This window comes from Gracilinanus agilis, chromosome 1, assembly GCF_016433145.1.
Source record: "Gracilinanus agilis isolate LMUSP501 chromosome 1, AgileGrace, whole genome shotgun sequence".
NCBI classification, from domain to species: Eukaryota; Metazoa; Chordata; class Mammalia; order Didelphimorphia; family Didelphidae; genus Gracilinanus; species Gracilinanus agilis.
The window spans coordinates 754,724,251-754,750,691 of record NC_058130.1 but is presented as its reverse complement, the minus strand read 5'-3'; the positions used below and the strand labels follow the sequence as shown (position 1 = coordinate 754,750,691).

Below are 26,441 nucleotides of genomic sequence, written 5' to 3'. Positions count from 1 at the left end.
TAGATATAGATATAGATATAGATATAGATATAGATATAGATATAGATATAGATATAGATATAGATATAGATATAGATATAGATATAGATATAGATATATCCTCCTCATCCTCCTCCATCTGAGGGGGAGTCCACACATTTCACCTGTGACCCTGAGTTCTGATAGGTGAGCTTTCTTTTTTTTTTCACTCTTACCTTCTATCTTAGAATAGATTCTAAGTATTATTCCAAGGCAGAAGAACATCAAAGGCTAGGCAATTGGGGTTAAGTGACTTGCCTAGGGTCACATAGTTAGGAAGTGTCTGAAGCCAGATTTTTTTTAAACCCTTACCTTCTGTCTTAGAATCAATACTATGTATAGGTTCCAAGGCAGAAGAATGGTAAGGGCCAGGCAATGGGGGTTAAGTGACTTGCCCAGGGTCACACTGCTAGGAAGTGTCTGAAGTCAGATTTGAACCTGGGACCTCCTGTCTTCAGGCCTGGCTCTCAATCCACTGAGCTACCCAGCTGCCCCTCAGGCCAGATTTGAACTCAGGACTTCCCACCTCCAGGCTTGGTGCCCTATCCACTGAGCCACTCACCTGCCTTCAAGAGGTAAGCTTTTACCTTAACTTGCTCAGAACTAGGCCATCATACATGCCACTCTAGGAATTTCCACGCCATTCTATCATGAGTGTAGCCAAAGCCCTTTCTAGTTTCCCTTCAGATATTGTTTTCGCCATTAGAATGTAGGCTCCATGAGAGCAGGTAGAGTCTTGATTGCTTGTATTTGTATTCCCAACATTTAGCAGAACGTCCAGCAAATATTAAGTGATTAATGAATGCATTTTCATGCACTCATCAGGACGAGGGTACACGTAGAAGTTTAGTGGAGTCAACAGATGACCCCAAGAACAAATTCTTTTCTTTGTGTACAGAATGTGGAGAAGCCAATGAAGGGCATTCATAGATCAGGCCAAAGGGTCGCAGAAGAATTATCTCTAAATAAATCTTGAGCCCTACCAGGTGTTATTCCTGATTATGCAAAACTGAAAGCTCTCTTCAAAATCAAAAGAGAAACTTCTTGAGCATTCACAGTGTCTCTGCCATTTGAACTCAGACAGCACCGGAGAAGACAGCATTGCCCAGAGAGCATCGCTGCCAATGGAGAAAGCCAAGGTACCCTCCCTCCTAACGGCACTGAAATGCCAGAAGGACTGGTGCTATTCGAATAGTCTGTTCAGTATCAAGACTGAGAAAGTGGTTGAAATTCAGAATGTCTGGTATGGGACTCTCAAGTGGGTCATTTCAGTGGCTATCATCGTCTACATTGGGTAAGTCTGAGACCATCCCTCGTTTTCTTCGTGGCAATTCCCTGACCCCCTCCTTCGGCCTTATCTTCCTCTGCCGCGGCCACACATCTAATCCTCACCATCGTATCTCCCTCCATGGACATTCCTGCCTTTTGTTCACCCAGTTACCCCCTCCTTTAATGCCTTTCTCTTCTCTTATCCAAATCCGACCCATCATCCAAAGCCTAGCTCACATCTCACTTGCCCAGCCGGGGTCATTGACTACCCCGTTCCACAATGCCATCCCTCTCCTTAGGCTCCTCTAGAAGTTGGCGTGATGGAGTGGTTGACTTTGGAGACCCCCCTGGTGTCTGGCACATAGTGGGCATTTGATAAAGTCTTACTGATTGACTTTGTATCCTTTTTCTTCTATATATAATGCTGGGCATGAGGAGATATTCAGTAAATACTTGAGTGAATGAATGCATGAATGAAATATAAGTTAGATGGCAATTTTTTTTAAACCCTTACCTTCCATCTTAGAGTCAATACTGTGTATTGGTTCTAGGGTAGAAGAGTGCTAAGGCTAGGCAATGGGGGTCAAGTGACTTGCCCAGGGTCACACAGCTGGGAAGTGTCTGAGGCCAGATTTGAACATAAGACCTCCTGTCTCTAGGCCTGGCTCTCAATCCACTGAGCTACCCAGCTGCCCCCTAGATGACAATTTTTTTTCAATCAATAACATTTATTCATTGCCTACTATGTGCTAGATACTAGGGAGACAAAGACCAACATGAAAAAAAAAATCCCAACTTCAGGGAACTCACATCTAGATAGCAATTTTAACTCATCCGACCCAAATTTTCTCACCTATAAAATAATATTTCATTGTTATATTTACTAGGCTAGAGACATAAAAGCTAGTTATTATTAGTGGCTATGTGAAATGTATTCAAAGTAATGAAAGAAGGAGGCACTGGGAATAGAGGTATTTAGGTGATATCGTAGACTTGGAGTCAGGAAGACCTGAGTTCCAATCTAGCCTCAGTCACTAGCTATGTGACCCTGGGCAAGTCACTTAATATCCTTCAGCCCCAGATTTTGCCTCTGTGAAATGGGGGATCCTAACAGCACTTACCTCCCAAGATTGTGGTGAGAATCAAATAAGAATATCTGTAAAGTGCTTCATATCCCTTAAATGTCAACATCAAAGCTAGTTATTATTTGTGGCCACGTCAAATGTTTTCAAGGTAATGAGGGAAGGAGTTGGAGAGATCTGACAGAGAAGGAGAGCTGAAACTCGGGATTCCAAGAGGTGGAGGCGAGGAGGGATATTGCAAAGGTCTGAAGGTGGGATATTGAGTGCCATGTAAAGAACAGCAAGAAGGCTGGTTGGGAGTGTGTGAAAGGGAATAATAGAAGAGATATAATGTTTCCAGATAAGTAAATACAAGGTAATTTGGAGAGAAATGGAAGTATCAAGAAAGAGACATGGGAGAGAGAGCATAGCTGAGCCGAACATTGGGAAAAAGCTGATTCCAAGAGAACAGAGTGCATTCTGGGCAGAAGAGCAAATAATAGCAATTAATTGTTGAATGAATAAAAATATTAAAAATATTTTTTAAAATAAATTTAAAAAACAAAGGCTTTCCCGATGCTCCTTAAAAAACAAACAAACAAAAAGAATATATCTTTCTCTTAATTTCCCAGGGCAGTGTGAGACAAATAAAGGAAAAGGGCATGGTTAGTCTTTTCATTAAAAATGCTTGGAAGCCAGGGGGCAGCTGGGTAGCTCAGTGGAGTGAGAGTCAGGCCTAGAGACAGGAGGTCCTGGGTTCAAACCCGGCCTCAGCCACTTCCCAGCTGTGTGACCCTGGGCAAGTCACTTGACCCCCATTGCCCACCCTTACCAATCTTCCATCTATAAGACAATACACCGAAGTACAAGGGTTTAAAAAAAAATGCTTGGAAGCCACTTCTCAGCTGTGTGACCCTGGGCAAGTCACTTGACTCCCATTGCTCACCCTTACCACTCTTCTGCCTTGGAGCCAATACACAGTATTGACTCCAAGTCGGAAGGTGAGGGTTTAAAAAAAAAAAGCTTGGAAGTCTCCTCTTCTCCTGAAGATCCAGTTTAACCTCCCCCTCTCCCCTCTCCCAGCACCCCCCACCACCACCACAATGGGACTACATCGAGAGGTAGAACATAAATTATTCTTGGTTGTATGACTATATATTTTTTGTTTAGGTCTTGTCCTGTCCCCTGGGTCACTGTTATGGGCTCCACTCCCATCCCTTCCCTGGTCTTCCAAACCCTCTAATGGCATCTCAGAACTGCATTGTCCTGGGGTGCCTCAGTCTACACTTCTCACTACTACTCCAGAGGACTTCTAAGGACCCTGATGAGGTTTCCAACCACCCTGAGGGTTTCAGGGGCTCCCTGAGCTTGCTCTCTCCCTGATAAAGCATTTACAGGCTATAGATGTCTCTGACTCATCTGTGGTCTGTCTACCAGATTATATCAACACTGCTTTGCTAGAGGTCCCCTTTATTGCCTGAGGGCTTCTGGTTGACTTTATGTATATTTATAGAATGGAAGAAAATATTTACTCTTATTTCTCAGTGGTTTCTCGGTCATTATTTAACTAGTTGTTTTGAGGGAGTTTGGGGGGGTGGGTTGCCTGAGAAGTTCTGTGGGAACTGATCTGCTTTCCTCCATTTGGATGGCCTTAAATTTCTTATAATTAAGAAATGATATTAGTAGAGTGTCCTAGTCTGAAGCCATTGATCTCATTTGAGAGAAAAACCTTATCAGGGCTCAATCAATGCCCCCCCCAAAAAAAAAAGAAAAAGAAAGAAAGAAAGTAACGTCTTACTCAGAAATCCTTAGTTACTTATTATTTAATTTTAACATTCATTTTTTAAAATTTGATTTCCACATTCTCTCTCTTTCTCCTGCTTGTCCCCCACCCATTATGAAAGCAAAAAATATATCAATTATATGTGTGAAGTCATGAAAAACATATTTCCACATTAGCCATATTGCAAACAGCAACAACAACAAAAATAAGAAACTTAAGGAAAGTAAAAAAAAAAATCTGCTTCAATGTGCACTCAGTTCTCTCTCTGGAGAGGGAGAGCATTTTCATCCTGAATATTCTTTGGAATTGTCTTGGATCATTGGATTGATCAGAAGAGCGAAGTCTTTCACAGTTGATCACTGTACAATATTCCTGTTACTGTGCACAAGTATCTGGTTCTGTTCACTTTGCTTTGCATCAGTTCATAAAAGTCTTCTCAGGTTTTCCTGAAACATGGTTTCCTTTTTACTAAAGGTCTAGTCGGTTTTTGTAATGAGAATGGGAATAAGCGTTTAAGGGGCAAGGTAATGAGCATTATTATACATATATGTATCGGGCTCTGTACTAAGTCCTTTACAAATGTTATTTCATTTGCTCCTTACATTAACCCTGAAAGGTAGGTGCTATTATTATCCCCATTTTATAGTTAAGGGAACTGAGGCAAATAGAGATTAATGACATGTCCAGAGTCACACACCAGCTAAAGCTGGATTTGAACTCTGGTCTACCTGATTTCAAGCCCAGTGCTCTATACATTGTGCCACCCAGTTGCCTCCTTTAGTAAACATCTAATATAGGCCAGACATTTTGCTAAGTGATTTACAAATATTATCTCACTGAAGTAATAGAAGACTAAGCTAAATTCAGGAAGGAATCTGGATCCCTTCTGAATCAAGGAGCCAGATTGTAGAGCATTAAGAGAGTGGGAGGAAAGCAAGTAGAGGCAGAAATTATGGCCAACCTTCTCAAGGAGGTTAGCCACAAAAGGGAAGAGGTACGGGAAGATAGCTAGTGTGGAGACAGATGGATTGAGTAAAGAGTTTTGGACACTTGGATATGTTTGTAGTCAGTAGAGGCAGGAAGAGCTGAAAGATAAGAGGGAGGGTAGAGATGACAGAAGACAAGATGGAATGGGAAAACTTGAGCAAGGAGAAGGATTTGCCTCGATCAGGAGAAAGGGCACCTTTCTCTATTACTATCTAACAAATATGTCTTCCACTTTTCCTCAAGGACAGCACGAAAAATTTTTGTCAAAGGCTTTGCTGAGATCTGTATATATCATGACTAGGCATGTTGGTATTAGAATATGGTTGGCATTGAATGCCAAGCTGAGGATTTGGAGACAATTGGGAGCCATTGAGTGTTATTGAACAGAGAATTTTTAACACAATCAGAAAATATCAGTTCAGTGGAAGAGCTTAAGAACAAATGCTTGATATGTGCTCTTCATTGACCTTCCAATGCTTTATATATTAATTTTTTTTAAACTGTTACCTTCCGTCTTAGAGTCAATACTGTGTATTGGCTCCAAGGCAGAAGAGTGGTAAGGGTAAGCAATGGGGGTCAAGTGACTTGCCCAGGGTCATACAGCTGGGAAGTGTCTGAGGTCAGATCTGAACCTTGGGTCTCTCATATTTAGGCCTGGCTCTCAATCCACTGAGCTACCCAGCTGCCCCCTTTATATATATTAATTTTTTAAAAAGTATTGGTCTAAGCTAGTTGACTCAGGGGATAGAATGGCAGGCCTGGAGATAGGAGGACCTGGGTTCAAATATGGCACCATATTCACCCTAGCTGTGTGACCCTGGGCAAGTCTCTTAACCCCCATTGCCTAATCCTTACTGCTTTTCTGCCTTGGAACTAATATACAGTATTGATTCTAAGACAGAAGGGAAGGCCTTTTTAAAAAAAAAAACAAAAACAACCATATTCCTTAGTAAAGAGACATTAAAGTGGCAACTGAGAAATAGATCTAAAAGCTGCTTTCATTCTGCTTTTGTGTTGTTCATTAACTAAAACAGATAAATATCTTGGAAATCAAGAGAATCCTTTTTCTTTGGCGTTTGTTCTGCTTTTGGGAAGTGGCACCCAACAGGTGGACACACTGCAAAAAGCAAAAAGACACACTGCTGCCAGAGGGGAGAGTCAGAGACACTGTCAGAGTGCTGGCACTGGGACCATTTAAGGTGCAAACAGAGCTCTGTGGAAGTGGCTCAGGTCCACAATGCCCAATATGGAACTCTGAAGTGGGTCGCTATGGTGACTGTCCTCATTTCCAGGTGATAAGTCTAATGTCCTGACTTAGTTGTTTGGTTGGTTGGGGTTTTTTTGGAGTAGCATGTAGCTCACTTGGCCCCATTCCATCTCTCCAATCTCATCCCCCACTGATCCGCTTTCCAAACTCTATCTTGGTTCATAGCCTTACTGTTTCCTCTCCCCATCTTCTAAGTTTAAGGGGTGAGAGGGACCTGCCTGCACTGTCCAGGATTCCTGTTGGCAGTGGAAGCAACAAGTCTTTGCCTCATTAATATCTTTTGTATTGTTTCAGTTGTTTCTGACTCTGTCAGACTGTTTGGGGTTTTCTTGGCAAAAATACTAGAGTGGTTTGCCATTTCTTTCTCCAGCTCATTTGACAGTTAAGGAAACTGAGGCAGGAAGAGGTAACGTGACTTGCCTAGGGTCACACAGCTAGTAAGTGTCTAAGGCAAGATTTGAACTCACAAAGTTGGGTCTTTGTGACTCCAGGCCCTGCATTCCATCCCCTGTACCAGCTAGCTGCCTTTTTATATCTTTTGTATGTACATTCAAGTCTGACTCAAAAGCCAACTAAAAGGCCTTCCATCATCATGCAATAAGTTGACAAGAAACAGAAAACCCAAGCATGCTCTGAAATGGGGATGGAAAGGGTCCCTTTGTAACGTTCCTCCGGGAGTGGGCTCATTAAACTTCTACCTAGACCAGTGGTTCCCAAACTTTTTTGGCCTACCACCCCCTTTCCAGAAAAAATATTACTTAGCCTCCTGGAAATTCATTTTTTTAATTTTAATAGCAATTAATAGGAAAGATAAATGCACCTGTGGCCATCACCACTCCCCTGGATCACTGCAGCACCCACCAGGGGGCGGTGGCGCCCACTTTGGGAATCACTGACCTAGATTGACAGCTGGAAGCCCTTGAGCTCTCAGTAGTTTTCTTGGAATGGGAGATCTGGGAGGAGGCCACAGAGATCATTCTACAACTGTTTTTGACCTGGATGACCTTATACAAGGCATTTAACTTCTCTGAGACTCAGTTTCCTCCTTTGTAAAATAAAGAAGTTGGATTACATAATATCTAAGATCTTTTCTAGTTCTGTCTTCTAATCTTACCATGGATGACACTGATGGCCAGGAAATACGAAATGACCTACCCAAGACTCTGATTGTCCAACTCCCAGTTGGGGACTCTCTGCATTATTCCATGATACCTCTTTGCTGGCTGTACCATTCATATGATATTTAATCAGATGTAACTATAAATCATTAGTTGCATATATAAAAAATTTAAATCTTTATTGCCTTTATAAACTACGAAGAGTGAAATGAGCAGAACTAACAGAATATTATATAGGAGAAGCTGGGTAGCACAGTGGATATAGAGCACCAGGTCTCGAGGCAGGAGGACCTGGGTTCAAATCTGGTCTCAGACACTTCTTAATTGTGTGACCCTGGGTAGGTCACTTAACCCTAATGGCCTAGTCCTTGCTGCTCTTCTGTCTTAGAAATGATACTAAGACAGAAGGTGAAAGAGAGACAGAGAGAAAGAGAGAGAACATTATATGCAACAACAGAATAACTTGTGTATGTCCACCTTCAAAGAGAAAAGTGACAAATAGAAATAAATAAGACACAGTTTCATATATGCATATATCTTTTTGTCAAATGATGCCTCCTATAGTGTGGGGAGGGAGAGAGATACCTGGGAATTTTAATGTTATAAATAAACAACTTAATCAATTAAAAATAAAATAAATAAACTTATACGCTCTTTGAGGGCAAGGACTGTGCCTCAGTTGTCTTTGTATTTTTCCCTTCACACAGAGTAAGGAATAAAATAAATATTTATCAAATGAAATATTATTGTTCCAGAATTAGAGCTGAAAGGGACCTTAGAGGACACTTTATAGAGAAGGAAAATGAGATGAATTTAGTTGTCTTACAGGCTCACAGGGAGAATCAGTGGCAAAAATGGGGTTTAAACTCATGTCTTCTGAGTCAAAAATCTTGCCTTCTTTCCTCTGAGCTATGTTGTCTCTTGGTCTAACTAGGCATCCTCTCAATTTTCCTTGTCATGGTTTCATGGATAGTATGTATGAACAAATACCATGTTTAGTCATAATTCATATGATCTAGGGCTTCAAGGGTCCTTACAGACGATGATGTCCAACTACTTTCTTTTACAGATGAGTAAACTGAGATCTTGATTTTTAAGTATCAGAAGCAGGACTTCAATTTCCTGGATTTGCCCCTCCTCCCTTTTGCCTTCCTCCAATTAAAAAAAAAACAACAAAAAACAACCAACCCACACTGAAAAATGAACAATTAACCATTTGGGAATTTCCCTTCTTTCCTTGGTATAGGGGAAAGATCATGGAGTCAGAGGGCCTTAGATTAAATCCTAGTTTTGCTGTGTACTGCCCATGTGATCTTGGCCAACTCACTCCCCATCTCTAATTTTCAGTTTCCTCATCTTTAAAAGAGGCCAGTGGTGGGGGAAGCTGGGTAGCTCAGTGGACTGAGAGTCAGGCCTAGAGACAGGAGGTCCTGGGTTCAAATCTAGCCTCAGCCACTTTCTACCTATGTGACCCTGGGTAAGTCACTTGACCCCCATTGCCTAGCCTTTACTACTCTTCTGCTGTTGGTGGGTTAACGGGGGGGACAGGAAGTTCTCTCTTGGACACACAGAGCCAATCTGGAAGTCAGAGGATTCTGAACTTTTCCGTGGGGGGTGTACAGCCATTGTCTGTGGGCTGAAAGTTTCCAGCCAGTGGTGAGTTACTCAGAACTGCTTACCATGTTTTTTACATAGTATTGACCTAAAGACAGAAGGTGGGGGCTTTTTGTATAAACAAACAAACAAATAAATAAATGGATGGATGGCTGAATAAATAAATGAATGAATGAATGAATGAATGAATGAATGAATGAATAGACAAGCAAACAAACAAACAAATAAATAGATAGATAGATAGATAAATGAAAGAGGCCAATGGGAAGTTGAGGAGGAATACTCCATGGCCAACAAGGTCCCTTCCAGGACCAGCGCCATGCTAGGAGATGGCAATCCAAACCTGGTTGTTGGACTTAGCGACTGTCTCTCCTTCTATATGTGTCCCTGCCTGCAAGGCTAATTCTTCTCATCAAATGGGACACTCACCCAAAAGCTGAATCTTTTTTTTTTTTTTTTTTTTTTTTTTTTTTAATTTTAAACCCTTAACTTCTGTGTGTTGACTTATAGGTGGAAGAGTGGTAAAAGGGTAGGCAATGGGGGTCAAGTGACTTGTCCAGGGTCACACAGCTGGGAAGTGTCTGAGGCCAGATTTGAACCTAGGACCTCCCGTCTCTAGGCCTAGCTCTCAATCCACTGAGCTACCCAGCTGCCCCTCTAAAGCTGAATCTTTTGTATATTCTTCCCCAGCCCTTTTCCATGGGGTGTTTGCTAAGGACTCTACGACATAGGAGGGATGAGAAGAACTGCATTTCACACATCCTTTGGTTCCTATGATGGTGGCAGAGACAAGAGAAAGTTTATTTCCATTTCTTTAGCTTGGAAATCTCGTTTCCCTTCCTCTTTTTCCCACAAATTTTAAGGCTGAGAAAGGGCTCGGGCAACTAGTTCAAAGGACTTTAAAAAACCTCTGCAAAATGCCTTATTTGTTCTTTCTTCTTGCCACATTCAGCTTTGGTTTGTTGAGTGAGAAAATGTATCAACGCAAGGATCCCCTTATCAGTTCTGTGCACACCAAAGTTAAAGGTGTAGCAGAAGTAACCATAGGGAATAAGACCAGAGTGTTGGACATCGCAGACTACACCTTTCCCTCGCAGGTGAGAATCTCTGAATTCCAATGCATGACAATAAAGGTCTTTGGGTGCTAACTTTCTTATCATTGGGAGGGTTGATTTTTAATAATTTAAGATTTTTTTTTCATTTAACAAGCATTTATTATTCTCTCCCTTTTACTCTGCCTCTCCCATTGGAAAAAGAAAGGCAAGAAAGAAAAAACAAAACCCTATATCCAAGATGCATAGTCACTCAAAGCAAATTTCCATGTTGGCCTTGTCCAAAAATGTGTGTTTCATTCTGTACCCTGAGTCTATCACATCTCTACCAAGAGGTGGTCGGCATTCCCCATCATGGGTGTTCCAGAATCCTGGAGGGTCATTATATTCATCAGAGTTCCTAGATCTTTCTAAAGGATTTGTCCTTATCACGTTGTTGCTTATTAAATAAATTGTCCTTATTCTGCTCACTTTCTTCCGCATCAGTTCATATATATAGGTCTTCCGAAGTTTCTCTGAAACTGCTGCTTTCATTATTTCTTACATCTCAATAATATTCCATCACAGGCATGTTCTACAATTTGTTCAGCCATTCCCCAGTTGATGGACACCCCCCCCCCCAGTTCTTTGCCTTCACAAAAGAATATTTTTGTACATATGGGCCCTTTTTTTTCCTTTGATCTCTTTGGAGTATAGGCCTAGTGCCAGTTATCACTGGGATTCACAATTTAATGACTTTTTGATAGTATCTGAAGTTTACCCAAACCACCTAGAAACCAAAGTATGGAGGCCTTCACCAAAGAAATGAATACAAGTGTGCTCCACAGCATTCAAATTGTCTACATGAAAAACCCATTCCTAGCTGTGTGACCCTGGGCAAGTCACTTGACCCCCATTCCCTAGCCCTTACCATCCTTCTGCCTTGGAACCAATGCACAGTATTGATTCTAAGATGGAAGGTAAAGGGTTAAAAAAAACAGGTCACTGAAAAAGGAAAAAACAAGCACAGGAACTACCATGCTCAATCAGACCTACAAGGTCAATTAGGGGACAATAAATTGCCTTCAAAAGGGTTTTCATTTTACTCTCCTCGTTACCACTTCCTTTAAGATAGAGTGAACTGAAAATGACTTAATTTGCAGAAGTTGGATTTACATATTTTTCAGAAAGACACATATAGTGGAAAAGAAAATATGGCTTGCTTGAAAAGAGAAGAGTCTGGTCTTTAGAAAATGCCATGTGGTCTCATTCATTCCTTCTCCTAACATTTGCCACATGGCTACTATAGATGAGTGCATTGTACTAAGCAATGAGTCTGAGTCCCTGTCCTTAAGGACTTTAAAGTTTAGAAGCAGCTTGACATAGTAGAGAGAGCACTAGGCCTGGGGTCAGGATGAATTTTGTCTCAAAAACTTCCTAGCTGGGTGACCCTGGACAAGCCACTTAACCCCATTACCTAGCCCCTATTGCTCTTCTGCCTTGGAACCAATACATAGTATTGATTCTAAGACAGAAGGTAAAGGTTTTAAATAAATAAATAAAGTTTATTCATTCCATTATCTATTCTCAAACATGTGGTTTGGACTCAGTTTACCAGAGACCCTGCCTTCCATGAGAGCAGGCTAGGCATACTGTTCTCATACTCTTTGGTTCATTTAAGTCCTCTATTCTGATATCCCAGGGATGATTTTACTTATGTCTGAAGTCTAGAGACTTCCCAGAAAGGGAAAATAAAAAGATACTCAACAGGTAATATAAATCAGATATGAGACAAGTAATTTATTCCTGCACACAGAAGAAATGCTAAACATAAAAGACTCATGAGAGTTCATGAACAGACCAGGTTTCAGTAATTGAATGACAAGTAAAATCTTCTGACAGGATGATACTTAAACCCTACCTAAAGCAATATGCAAGACTTCCAATTAGAGATTCAGCATTTCACTTTAGCTTTATACTATCCCCTTCAAATTCCATGTTTTCCAACAAGCTAGTCCAGAGGCTGGCGTTCCTATAAAAACTCCCTTGATAGCAGTCAGAGTCATTGCATGTATGCAGATGGTTTGAACCCACAAGGTTCATGAGGTCAATGCTCAATTGCCTAGTCAAGAAAGGAAACACAAAGCAAAAAAGACAAGTACAACTCAGGTACAACTCACCCTGTGGATTCCCTCCTCCATCTCTCCAAATTCTAACTGCCACGAGAGAGCAGTTATCTTGATGACAAGATGGGAAGAGCCAAGCCATCCCTTCTTCCCACTGGAAGTTCAACAGTTCCATGATGCCACAGAGAGGGCTGAAGAAACAGAGTTGAACCAGAAGCTGTTTCTTACTGTAACGGATTTGGTATCTTATCCCTAGCCACTGTCCAAGGACAAGGATTCCCTGTAGAATGCCAAAGCAATATCTTCCTTTCTGTACTTGACCTCGGGAAGCAGAAGTTCATCATCCCCCAAAGACCCAAACAATGAGTCACCAAGGAGTCCTCCTAGCAACCCCTGGAATTTTCCAAGGGACCTTTGGGTTGGTGTTCCCTGAATATTCTCTCTCTCTCTCTCTCTCTCTCTCTCTCTCTCTCTCTCTCTCTCTCTCTCTCTCTCATATTCACTCTCACCATATCTCAATCTATGAACCTCTAGAACCCAAATCAATATCACTATTGGTTAGCATTTCCTCATGGCCATTGGCCATCACACCAGGAATTCAAAAGAGAGAATGAGGTCTATGCATGTATCTGGCTCTCAGGAGGAAAAAGAAAAGGAGAAGCAATGCCATTGGAAAGGGATAGTTCTACTTGTAGGCATGGAAAGCTAACTGGCAATTCTACATGCTAATAACTAAATGTTATCAGTCTCCTTCTTTAAAAAACAAAACAAAAAAACAACCCTTCGGTCTTAGTATCAGTTCTAAGACAGAAGAGCAGCAAGAGTTAGGCAGCCTGCCCAGGGTCACACAGCTAAGTGTCTGAGGCCAGATTTGAACCCAGGTCCTCCGGGCTTGGGGCTCAACCCATTGTGCTACCTAGCTGCCCCTATCAGTTTCCTCTAATTACTGAATCTCAAAGTCACTTTTATTCTCCAGTGGGCTAAACATCCTGTGACTCACCAATTATAATGCTGGTTTAGTAATGTCCTCTTGCCCTTCAGTCAACATGTTGGGTAATGTAATGCAGGGTTCTTGCATTACAATATTAGCCCCTGCATAACATTTGGTGAGCACAGTTAGGTTAAAGACTTACACAGACTAATAATAATTCAAAATGGCACTGGCTAGGATGGCGTTTATTGTAACCAGTTTCACACTGCTCCTGTGGTCATCGATGCAAGGAGCCTCCTTTGGACAAAGGTTAAAAAATGAAGTAGAGAAAGGTGAAAAGTGCTGCCTCAGGCTAGCTAGTAAGTATGTGAGGGAGGCAGTGAACTTAATCCCCTCTATCCGCTCTGCCCTCTAACTGCCACAGCCTAAGGGAGACCCAATAACTTGCCCACAGTCACACAGCTACTAAATGTTTGACGTAAAATCTGAACTCACATCTTCCAGACTCCAAGACTGAACTAAAATGAAGTAGAGGAGTGTGGGGCTCTAATGTGAGCTGTTGGAAAGAAGTCCCACATTTGGGTGCAATGCCAACCTTCTTATGGGTTGACCATCCCCTCCCCTCCATTTTGGGCTCATACCCCAGTCCCTCAGTGGTTCCAGCTCCTACTTTGGAGACTGTCCTGCTGGCCGCAGCTGTGTCTCTCTCTACACCAAGATGTCCACATTTTTCCAGGTTTGTGCTTAATAATTTGCCTTGAGAACACCCTCCAAGGACATTATTATTGATTGCTCTAGAACTCTGCTAGCCATCTGGGTGAATTCTTTCACCAAAATGCCTCTCCTCTAGCTAATGTGAAGATGGGATTAACTCTCCCCCCTGCCCATTTTTAGATTTAATCACCAAAAGTGTACACACCCCACTTATCCTAAGTGGGGGAGGTCTGTAACCCTATCTGTGTGTGATAGTGGGAGACGAATCAGAATTGACTGACTGCCTGGGCAGTTCTAAGCAAGGCTTTAGCTGTAATTGGTACACGTAAAATGGAAAGAAGGCACAGGAAGTGACGAAAGGAAGGATCTTTAAAAGTGGCCAGAACTTCCTGGGACAGGCTCTTTCACCTCGAACTGGACCTTGCAGGAACTCTGGCTAAGGACCTTGGACTGCTTTCTATTTCTCCTTAGAACTACCACGTGGGTGAATGAAAAAGATTGACTCCTTTCCTGGCTTTTCTGAAGGGACTAGCTTCAGGAGAGGCCTCCCTTCTTGGGAGAGGCTTTGTGGCCGAAGCTCTTGCTTTATTCATCAAGGGCCCTCAACCCTTGGCTCAAGGCTGAGGCCCCTCTAGCTAAGGACTAATTAGCCCTGCCTGGGTTGAGCCAAGAGCAATAGCAAAATACTTAGAGTATTAGATTAGACAACTTACCCTATCCTCTCTCTGATTTTCTTACTTTCACTCTCTCTCCTTTTGTAAATAAATTACCATAAAAATCATTTGGAATTGAGTAGTCAATTCCTGGCAACCATACTCTTAAATATTTTAGTCCAACCTTTTATTTTTACCCCTTTACACTACCCATCCCACATATGTGTTGCCCTCTTCCTTTTTCCATTTGTATTTCCATACTTTAACGTATTAGCTGGCACATTCATTGTTGTCATTGTTCAGTTGTTTCAGATGTGTCCAACTCTTTGTGACCCCATTTGGATTCTTCTTGGCAGAGATACTAGAGTGGTTTGAAATTCCTTCAGGTGAAGGAACAAAAGCAAACGGGGTCAAGTGACTTGTCCAGAGTCATACCACTAGTAAGTGTCTAAGGCCAGATTTGGACTCAGAAAGATGAGTCTGCCTGACTCCAAGCCTGGTGCTCTGAACATTATGGCACCACCTATTTGCTATCTGACAGATAGTAGGTGCTTAATATATGTTTTTATTTATTGATAATAATAAAATTTCTATTATTAAGCTTAATACCAATAAAAAAAAACAAACCTAGAACATCAGTAAATTCTCCACATTTGACATTCCAGTGTTCTTTTTTTCCTCAGGGAAACTCATTCTTTGTGATTACTAACTTTCTAACCACCGAAGGCCAGACGCAGGGAATTTGTCCTGAGGTAATGGAGGTTGTGAGTGGGGGTGGGGGGTGGGATGGGGAAGCACCTAATGATGGAGCCTGCACAGGTGTGTCCAGTAGAGATAGGTAAGGTGCAGGCTGGGACCAAAAGAGACATGACCTTTCATGGTCTTTGAAGAGGATGAGTGTCTTTCCAGGAAGAAGGTGGATGTGTGTGTGTGTGTGTGTGTGTGTGTGTGTGTGTGTGTGTGTGTGTGTGTGTGTGTGTGTGTAGGGAAATCTCCTTGTGGGGAGGTGGTAAGATGAATACTCAAGATGGTATGGGGTGTTCTGGATACTCAAGGAGGGCAGGAACTATTTTTCTTCTTATTAATGGTGTCCCCAGCACTTAGCCCAGTGCCCTTGATAATCCCATTTGGGGTCTTTGTTATTCAGTTGTTTCAATCATGCCTGACTCTTCATGACTCCATTTGAGGTTTTCTTGGCAGAGATACTGGAGTGGTTTGCCATTTCCTTCTTCAGCTCACTTGACAGATGAGGAAACTGAGGAAGAGTTAAGTGACTTGCCCAGGGTCACACAGCTAGTTGGCCACTTCCTTCTCCAGCTTATTTGATAGATGAGGAAAATGAGGCAAATAGGGTTAAGTGACTTGCCCAGTGTCACATAGCTTGTTTGCAATTTCCTTCTCCAGCTTATTTGACAGATGAGGAAACTGAGGCAAACGGGGTTAAGTGACTTGCCTAGGGTCACACATCTGAGTAGCATTTGATCTCAGGAAGAGGAGTCTTCCTATACCAGGCCTGGCACCCAATCCACTGTACCACCTAGCTGTCCAACATTAATGATAGTAAGCACTTAATAAATGTTTATTGGATTGGAATAAGAGCTAAACCTGTGATTCCCCAGGTACAGGGAACTCCCCCATAACTAAATCCCTTTCAGCAATGCAGGTCCCCACTTTCCCCAAAACGTTTAGACTCAGAGGACAGTCTATCACTACAGGATATATATGTGAAGAATTTAAATGACTGACTCAGAGTCAGTGACATAACAGGTTATGTGTTGGAGGTAGCACTTGAACTCAGGTCTTGGCTCCAAGGCCAACTCTCTCTCTGAGCTGCCTTTTTGTAGATACTCAAGGTCAACTGACTTAGGAATGACAATAGGACCCCTGAGGGTTCCTCCATCCCAAAGTTATCTTCAGTCCCAGTCCCAGGCACCTCCTATACAGCCTTTCCTAAGAGCCTGGGAGATCTGCTCTGTCTTCTGTCCTCCCCGGAGGAGGTGCTGGTGCCTGCAGCCATCACTGCCATCTGTATTGCACCACACGACCTACAAAGGGCTCCACAGACAAGTAGGCGGAACACTGGAAATCCATTGTCTTCTGGGTTTTACGAAACTCTGATCCATTTTGATTAATCAATAATAGAACTCCCGGCAAGTTCATAGATCAGAACCACAGGATTGTCTCCTCTGATCCTCGTAAGCAGCCTAGGAGGGTAAGGCTATTATCATCTCTATTTTACAGATGAGAAAACTGAGGCAGACAGCAGTTAAATCACTTGCCCAGAGTCACACAGCTAAGGCTGCAAATACTTCCATTCTGATAAGGGGAGATGACACATATTAGGCAGTAGTGGCCCAGGAGGGGTATATGGTAGGATCTTGTTTTATGTGACCAATACATTCCAAGACCCTTCACAGAAGTTATTCTTTACCAACTATTTTTTATACGAACATACTGAGGCACTTCACAACTTTTCTTAGGCTTAACAGAGCTCCCAGCATCACTACTCTCGTCCTTTTGGGGCCATTATTAATAATTATATAGCATGAATGAGACAAAGAGAAGCACTGCCCTGGCTTGGACACACGGACACAGGCTGAAGCAGGAGTCAATTTCTGGCATGAAACACTGTCATGATTCATACTAACACTTCTTGGAGTGAGAATGAGAATGATCAGGCAAACCGCTGCGAGATTTCCTGCAGCTTGGGAAAATGACGTAGACCAGTGATTCCCAAAGTGGGCGCCACCGCCCCCTGGTGGGTGCTGCAGAGATCTATGAGAGCGGTGATGGCCACAGGTGCATTGATCTTTCCTATTAATTGCTATTAAAATCTTAAAAAAATGAATTTCCAGGGGGCTAAGTAATATTTTTTCTGGAAAGGGGGCAGCAGGCCAAAAAAGTTTGGGAACCACTAGCGTAGAGTTAGCCCATAATGAAAGTCTTTTATTTTATGTATTTTTCTGCCTTTTTTTTTTTTGATGGCTAATCACATATCCTGAATTCACACGTGTATAGAGTTCCCCTAAAAATTAGGTTTGCTGAATTGGTTTCAGAAGTTTCATCTCGGATGAGTGGAGCGACAGAAGAGTAGATGGACGTGCCCATCCCAGTGTCAATGGCGCAATGGATGTGTTCTGGAGTCCAGAACTGGGAATCGGGCTTGGGGGAGTGAGCGTACACCCATGGCAGCAAGGTAGCCTATGACTGTGCTGCAGAGTGAAGGATGTCTGAAAGACAGCCTAAAGATATAGGCTGTGGGATTCCTCCATGGCATGGTCATTGGTCCTGGTGGAGGGGGAAGGGTGTGGGAAGATGACTAGGCAGAAGAGCTCTATCTTTAAGAAGTAATTCTCTTTCTATGGCCCTTTAAAAGTTTGTGAGGGGAGCAGTTGGGTGGGCTCAGTGGATGGAGAGCCAGGCTCAGAGATGGGAGGTCCTGGGTTCAGGTCTGGCCCCAGACACTCCTAGCTGAGTGACCCTGGGCAAGTCACTTAACCCCCATTGCTTAACCCTTACGGCTCTTCTGCCTTGGAATCGATACACAGTATTGATTCTAAGACAGAAGGTAGGGGCTTTTTTTTTAATTAAAAAACTTTTAAAAATAAAGTTTATGAGGGACAGCTAGGTAGGACAGTGGATAGCAGGTGAGACCTGGAATCAAAAGGATCTGAGTTCAAATCTAGTCTGAGATACTTCCTAGCTGTGTGACCCTGGGCAAGTCTTTTAACCCCTTGCTGCTTTTCTGTCTTATAACTGATACTAAAGTAGAAGGTAAGGATTTGTGTGTGTGTGTGTGTGTGTGTGTGTGTGTGTGTGTGTGTGTGTGTGTGAAGTTTGTGAAATATTTTCTCAACCCCGTGAGGTTGGTTGGACAAATGTTAGTAACTCCATTTTCCAAGTAATGGAAGAATTAACACTTGCCACAGAGCTGATGAGACTTGAACCCAAAGATCTGTGCCTCTAACTTCCATGTTTTCCCCTCCCTTGTAGGCTGATCAGTTCAAGCTTTCACTTATGCCCTCTTGTCTTGTTTTCCCAACAGTATCCCACCAACTGGACTTGCTGTTCTTCTGATCAGGACTGCCAGAAGGGGAGGACAGGCCTGCTGAGCAAAGGTAGATGCTCTTTCCTGTCCTGAAGAGCCTAGTGAGGGAGTGAGGGGTCCGAGTTCAGTGTGATAAAGGAGCGCTTGAGGGTGTCAGAAGGCTTCTCAGGCTTCTGGAGGGCAATGCAATTGGGACATTTCCATCTATGTAAAAGAGCTTCTAGAGACCCTCTCCAGCCATAGGTCAGACAGACGAGCATTTATTATGCACTTACTGTGTGCCGGCTGCTTTCCAAGGGCAGGAATCTCTCTGCCCTTTGGATTTTGTGCCTGGTACCTGTTGTGAGGAAGATTAATTTAGTATTAGTGTTGGACCTAGCAGGAAGGGCTGGAGGATTCCAAGATGGAATGAAGGGGCAGGAAGTGGGGCATGTACTCTGAGAGGGACTCCATGGTGGTTGGCACAAATGGCTGTCCAAAGGAAGCAGTACTGAAGTCACAGGGAAAGGTCCTCCAAACCTGGTTCCATCCAGGTTTGGTCAGCTCAGCTAACCACAACATACCTCCATATGGGTTGCGGGTGGTTTTGGCAAGGGCTCAGTTGCCCAATTTATGTCTCTCTTGATGTAAATAATCAGAGAACCATGAAATAAATTGAATGCAACAACAATAAAACATTATATTTTATTTTTATGTATTATGTATTTTAAGTTGTATATCGCATATAACTATAACTATCGATTATTGCATATATTTCTCATATTTTAAAACCTATTTTAAGGTAGTTTCCATTTCAATTCCATTTGACACCGACTCTGAACTAGACTCTCTACTAGATGCTGATGATTCAAAACCAGCAAAAAATGAAAGTTTCTGCTCTCCTGGAGCTTCCATTCTGCTGGAGGGATGGCTCATTTGCTCTAGGATGTAGTGAGCTCCTGCTAGGTGCCATGCACTGTCTAAGTGCTCAGGATGCAGAGATCAAAAGGAGAGACTAGACTCCACTGGCACAGCCTTCGAGAACGCCAGGTCCTCCACACGTGCAAGTGGCAGAGGAGCTGAGTGGGAAATGAATCATCGTAGCTAACATTTTATAGTGTTTTAAATATTACGATGCATTTCCACAAATTCTGGCATCCTACTTCCATACAACCTTCCTCTCCCTACTTCCTGTTCCTCTCACAGATGACGCTCCCTCTCCCATCTCTCATCCTTTACCTCTGCCATGTTCCCTAAATGTAGGGATGGCTGTGCATCCCTGCCTGACTTGTTAGGTTCCCAAGCTTCCTTCAAGACTTAACCCCGGGGAGCTGGGTAGCACAGGGCATAGAGCACCAGACTTGGATATTGGAGGTCCTGGGTTCAAATTTGACCCCAGATCCTTCCTAGGTGTGTGACCCTGGGCAAGTCATTTAATTCCATGTGAACTAGTTCTTGCCCCTTCTGTCTTAGAGTTGTTACTAAGACAAAAAATAAGGGTTAAAAAAAAAAAGACAGTCTAAGGGTTATCTCCTGCTGGAGACCTTTTCTGGTTCCCTTCAGACCTTTCCCTTTAAGGTTACTTTATATCTACTATGTCAAATCAAATCAACATTCCTCAGGGCTTACTAAATTGTACCAAACACTGGGAAAATCTGTCAAAAAGAAAAAAAGGCAGTGTCTGCCCTCAAGGGACTGATATTATAAAGCAAAAAGGCAATCCAAGAAAGTGAAATCAGAGAGAGACATGATAATAGGTCCTAAATATGCCTGTCTACATAAATTATATCTCTTCAACCCCATAAAAATTGATTAAGGCAAAGCTACTGGAGCTAGGAGCAAGACGGTTTCTCAGCAGCTCTTGGGCAACTTGTCGCAGGTTTGGCTAAAACATGGCATCTCTCTTTGTAAAGAAAATGATGGTTATGATCACCAGTCCTCTTCTCCATGTGAGCAGATATCCAGCTAAACCTTCCTCGATCTCTGCGTTTCTGTTTTCATCGCGACAAAATACAGTTTCCTTAGATGCTGATTCTATGAAGTATAGAACAATAACTCATCCATTTCTTTCCCATTATCTGCTAAGATCCTTTCAGCCTACTCTTGGGTTCAAAACAAAAGTTGTCCTAAAGAAGCGCTGTAAGGACTGTTATTTTGTAAAAAGGCGTGGACGATGGTTTGTATATTGTGCCACAAATCCAAGACACAAGCAATGACAGTTGAAGTCTGATTTTTGAAATGTTGTGCAAAATGCCATCCATCCTTCAGAAAACTTAATCAACAGAAAAAAAACCAAAACAATTGGAGCCAGTCAAATATTAGAAATAATACCATCAAATAACAATATCATAAAGATTGATGATGAGTTTTTATTTATTTTTGTCTTTTTTTTAAGTGTCTCAGTCCTTTATTGCCTCTATCCCTGTGTGCCCTGACCCCCAACAAGCCCCAAAGCTTCAGAGCAACTAGTTCCCCTTCCTTTTCCCTACCCCTGCCCCGCAACAACAAAGGTGCTAGGTCTTCCCCACCCAAAGCCCAAAGGAGGGGCTTTAGGCAGGTTTTTATTTTAACTGTCATTTAAGAAATGAATTTTTAAAATCTCATGTACAATTTCTTTTTTTCTGCTCCTACCCTACCTTATCTTTTTAGCCTGCGTATCTTGATAGGAGTTATTAACCTGGTGCTCTTGAACTTTTTTTCATATTTTTATAAGTGTATTTCAATTAGTTCCCTTTATAATCTTATGTATTTTATGCATTTAAAAACATTATCCTGAGAAGAGTTTCATAAGTATCACCAAATTGTGTGGGGAGTCTCTGACACATAAAAAGTTTAGAAACCCTGTATTAGAGTGAGATGGAAGATGAATGAATGAATGAAAAAACATTTATTAAGCACTTTACAAAGCACTATGTTAATTTCTAGAAATACAAATAGAAAAGTAGACAGTCTCTCATAAAGAAAGAACTCGACATGCTAAGAAAAGCAAATATAAGAAGAGGTTTCATGGTATTAGGATGAATTTCATTTAAATGTTTATTATTTATTATAATAGTCTTTTCATCATAGGCCTAATTCAAGTAACAGTACAATTCTACAAGGGTAGAATTCAGGAAAACTGGGTTTTAGCAAAAGCTTTTCCTTTCAGGAGCCATTATACAGTTTCATGAGTGGTATTCTGTGGTTCTGATAGAAATGACATGTGAAAGGTAAATCATTATTAGGAATCCTTGAAGGAGAGGGTACCATGTCATTGGAAATGGACGAATGGTCTTATTTTCAAAAAGGAGTGGATGGAGTTTACAGATTTCATTGGCTAACGATCTTGACTTTAATTGCTGACAAAAGTTTTAGAAAGTGTTATTCGAGTGATGACTAGTGTTGTTTTCAGCTTGGTTTCATTAAGACCTAGCCATGCCAGAAGGTCTTTATTTCCTTTTATGCCTGGGAAATCAAAAGAATGCCATAGCTATAGATTACTGAAATTTGGGAGGGTATTTGATAAAGTCTTATATTCTTTTCTTGTAGAAGAGAAGGAAAGATGTGGGTTAGATGATAGCATCTAGGTGAAATAATAGGTTAAATAGTTGGTGTAGGATTCCAGCTCTACATTAATCTTAATATTATTTTAAGGGTGCCCAAAAAGCTGACTCTTGTGTTGCTTATGATTGATTTCTGTAACCTTGAGTTAAATTGAACCTCAACCTTGCCAGATTCCAAGCCCTTCCCTAAGTCTATACACTCTGGAAGACTGGTCTGTTATCTCAGTCTCCTTATTTTACCAATAACAATCAATTAACAAGTATCAAACAAACTTAGATGACTTAGGCCATATGAACTCCTGATCATGCATTAGCTCTACCTATTGTCTTAGAATCTGGGCAGTTTGTATGATTACCTCATAATGCTACTGTATCAGACCACTCCTAATTATCATTTTCCCTTCCCCCCAGTGTTGGGCAAACTTTTTAAAGAGGGGGCCAAAGGAAAGGAAAGGCTCATCTGTCAGTCTGTTTCTAAGACAACTCTTTCGAAGTTTTATTGTATTGTATCCTACTCATTGTATTTGTCAGATTAGGAATAACATTGCCCAACCAGATAGACTATTTCAGAGGGCCGCATCTGGCCCAGGGGCCGTAGTTTGCTCATCAATGCCCTATACTGTTGCAGCCCCAATGAAAATAGCTGTATGTTGGCTAAGGGCTAAGCTCTTTACCATCAGAGCTTCATTCCAATGGAGCTTTTTTCCACTAGAGCTTAGGCTTGCTGTCTGACTACCATATGCTGGAATTTTGTGTGTGTGTCTTTATTCTCACCTTATGCTCTCTTTCCATTAGTCTTTAACCTGTAACCCATTTCTCTTAGTCCCTGGTTCCCCTTTCTGAGTGTCCTACCCAACAGGAACCTTACAGCTTCATTTGGACCCAAAGAGTATTCATTCATGGGTCCATAACAGACTGAAAGTCTACTGGAGGGCCACAATGTGCCTGGCTCTGGGCTATATATTTAATATTTTTAGCAGCCATTTGATTAACGACTTTATAACAAGCAAGGTTTCCTCATCTGTAAAATGAGCTGTAGAAGGAAATATCAAGCTATTCCAGTTATCTTTGCTAAGTAAACTTCAAAGGGGTCATAAAGAGTTGGATATGACTAAAAACAATTGAACAAGAGAGGATTCTATTAGGTACAAAAGCAGTACTAACTAAAAATAATGTGTAAAAAAGAAAAAAAGTGTCAATAACATTTTAAAAGATGATCAAGAGGCCTGAGAAAAGCCTGTAGAAAGATTGCTGTTTAAAAATTGTTAATAGTTCTAGAATTCAACTCTACATAGGCCAAAACTGAAAGGAAATACTCCTACGGATTTTACAAATGTGAGTTTTGTTCACAAAGAGCCTGGTGCAGTGAAAAAAAACAACACACCAAACTTATCAGAAGGACTAAATTCAAGTCCCAGCTCCAGTTATATCTATGCCTTCTACCCTACTTTCACCACAAGTCCCATAATTTCTCTGGGCTTTGGATTTCTCATCTGTAAAATGAGGCAGTTGGAACTGATTTTCTTGGTGATCCCTTGTAGTTTCCACATGCTATATCATTTCCACGTCATAAAATCTTTGAATATGAGATGAGCCATGTCTTAAAATGGTGAATTCAGCAATGTTATAAATGCTTTGTGTTTTTGATGTTCAAGACACTGTGCTAAGTGTTGGGGATAAAAAAAATCACAAATGTAATAGAAGCTTCCCTCAAAGGGCTTTACATCATCTTGGGATACCATGTGTATACAAATAAATGTATTACATAGAAAATTCAAGAACCCAAGCCAGTAGGATGAGGAAAAACTTCATTTAGGGTAGCACATAGGTTGTGACTTGAAGGACGATAAAGATTTTTGAGAGATGGAGATGAGGAGGCAAAGTATTCCAGGCATATGTGATGGCTTAATACATGATGGCAGGACATGGCTCTTCAATTCAAGAAAAAAAAAATCCAATTTGGTTGACATAAAGAATTCATGAAGAGAAAAAAGTGTGAAAAGGTGTAAGGATTAGGGACCAGTATGCAAGCACAGTTGTGGCAGTGTGATAATGAGATTAAATCTACCTTGTCCATTTTCAAATCTAATCACCAAAAGTGTAAACAACTCCACTTAACTCACAAGTTGGGAGGTCTGTGACCCACGTGTGCTAGAGTGAGTGAAGAATCAGAATTTACTGACTGCCTCCTGGGCAGTCCTAAGAAAAGCATCTGTTGTGATTGGACATGTAAACTAGGAGGAAGGCACAGGAAGTGATGCAAAAGAAGCCCCTTTTAAAAGAGAGTTCAGTGAGGTCAGCTGGGTTCTTCTGTTTCGTGTCTTGGATCTGAAGGACCTCTTCTTGTTCATTGCTTTGACGTGGAGGATATCTGGCTGGAACCCTGAGACCTTGGTGAGACTGTTCTTAAATCTTTCCCTTAGAACTACATGTGGTGAGTGTAAAGACTGAATCTTCCTGAACTTCTCTTAAGGAACTTCCTTTTCAATAGAGACTCTGTTACTGAAGCTTTTGCTTCATTGGAATCCAGGTGCCCTTCCCACCCGGCCTTCAGCCTTCTGACTTTTCCAGCATTGGGCTCAAGACGGAACCTCCCTTAGCTGAGGGCTAATTAGATCTGCCTGGATCAAACTAGGGGATCTGAGCAAATTACCTAGTATGTTAGATTACTTATCTTATTGTATTTATCCTGTCTCTCTCATTTCCTTATTTCCTCTTCCTCTCCACATTTGTAAATAAACTCCATAAAAAATCAAAAAAAAAAATTGATTAAGCACCTACTATGTGCTAGGTGGCTACTTAGCGCAGTGGGCAGAGCACTGAGCTTGGAATCAGAAAGACTCATCTTTGTGAGTTTAAATCCAGCCTCAGACTGTGTGACCCTGGGTAAATCACTTAACCCTATGTGCCTCAGTTTCCCCATCTGTAAAATTAACTGGAGAAGGAAATGGCAAACCACTCCAGTATCTCTGCCAAGAAAATCCCACTATGAGGTCATGGGGAGTCAGACAAGACTGAGCAACAATAATAATGTGCTTGGCCCGCTACTAAGTGCTGGGGATACAACTAATAAAACGACATCCCCTGCTCTCCAGGAGCTTACAATCTAAAGAGAGAGACAGTGCATAAAAGGAGGTAGGCAAGCAAGGGTCTAGGGTGGGACATCAAATATCCAGTGTAAATGTGGGACATCTTGTTCTATGGAATTGAAACCAGGCAGGACGGCAGATCCAAAGTGGAATGTAAGCTCCTTGAGGACAGAAACTGAGTTTTTTCCCCCTTTCTTCTTTGGATTTCCAGATTTTAGCACACAGTATGTATTTAATAAATGTTTGTTGATTGATACATTATTTCCATTGAGTCTTTGCAACAATCCTGTAAGGTAGCCACCACATTTTAGTGATGAAGAAATCAAGGCTTAGAATGGTTAAATCCACAAACTAATAGTGTCAAAGGTGGGATTTGAACCCAGGTCTCTCCTGGTTTCAAATCAAACTCCCATCACACCACACCGCTCTCCCCTTTCCAACAATGACTTTACAATAGTATCATTCTTCTAGGAGTTCAAACAGGAAAATGTAGAAAATACAATTTGACCAGTGACAACCCAAAGATCCGAGCTCTCCCCAATACCTGCAAGCACCAAAAGACCTGTGAAGTCTCCGCCTGGTGTCCTATAGAGGCAAAGAGGGAAACTCCTCGGTAAGTAAGAAGCGGAATGGACTCATATCTGTCTTAGCATGTAGCATGCAGAAGGTGTCATTTCAATATTTGTTGAAAAAATGCTTGTATGAATGAATTTTTATTCTTTTTGGTTAAATTTTTAACTTTTATTTTCAGTTCCTAATTCTCTCCCTCCTCCTCCCATTGAAGGGGCAAGAAATAGGATGCCCATTATACATGTTAAGTCATGTAAAACATATTCCTGCATTAGACACATGCATTAATGAATTGAATCTCTCTTTAACCAATAGCAATAGAACTTAGGGCTCTCTTAAATATTTGCACAAGCTGGTCAAGTTAAGGCAATAGGTCTCGGACACTCACCTAAGCAAATACACAGGTCACTAGTACCTCAGCTCACCTCCCAAAATAACTTCATACTGGGGACAGCTAAGTGGCTCAGTGGATAGAGAGCCAGGCCTAGAGATGAGAGATCCTGGGTTCAAATGTGATCTTATACTTCCTAGCTAGGTGACCCTGGGCAAGTCACTTAACCCCCATTGCCTAGATTTTACCATTCTTCTGCCTTGGAACTGATACACAGTATTGATTCAGAGATGAGGATAAAGGTTAAAAA

General features: G+C 41.7%; 1 protein-coding gene across 1 annotated transcript in view; it reads left to right on the top strand.

Annotated features, from left to right (window-relative positions):
* Positions 1 to 1,142: 1,142 nt before the first annotated feature.
* The window catches only part of P2RX7 (purinergic receptor P2X 7), a 43,298-nt gene continuing 17,999 nt past the window's right edge, over positions 1,143 to 26,441 (top strand). The window contains exons 1-5 of the mRNA XM_044658776.1: positions 1,143 to 1,312; positions 10,070 to 10,214; positions 15,256 to 15,324; positions 18,618 to 18,690; positions 25,702 to 25,843. Coding sequence (XP_044514711.1) covers positions 1,143 to 1,312; positions 10,070 to 10,214; positions 15,256 to 15,324; positions 18,618 to 18,690; positions 25,702 to 25,843 — 599 coding nt within the window. The remainder of the gene's footprint in view (positions 1,313 to 10,069; positions 10,215 to 15,255; positions 15,325 to 18,617; positions 18,691 to 25,701; positions 25,844 to 26,441) is intronic.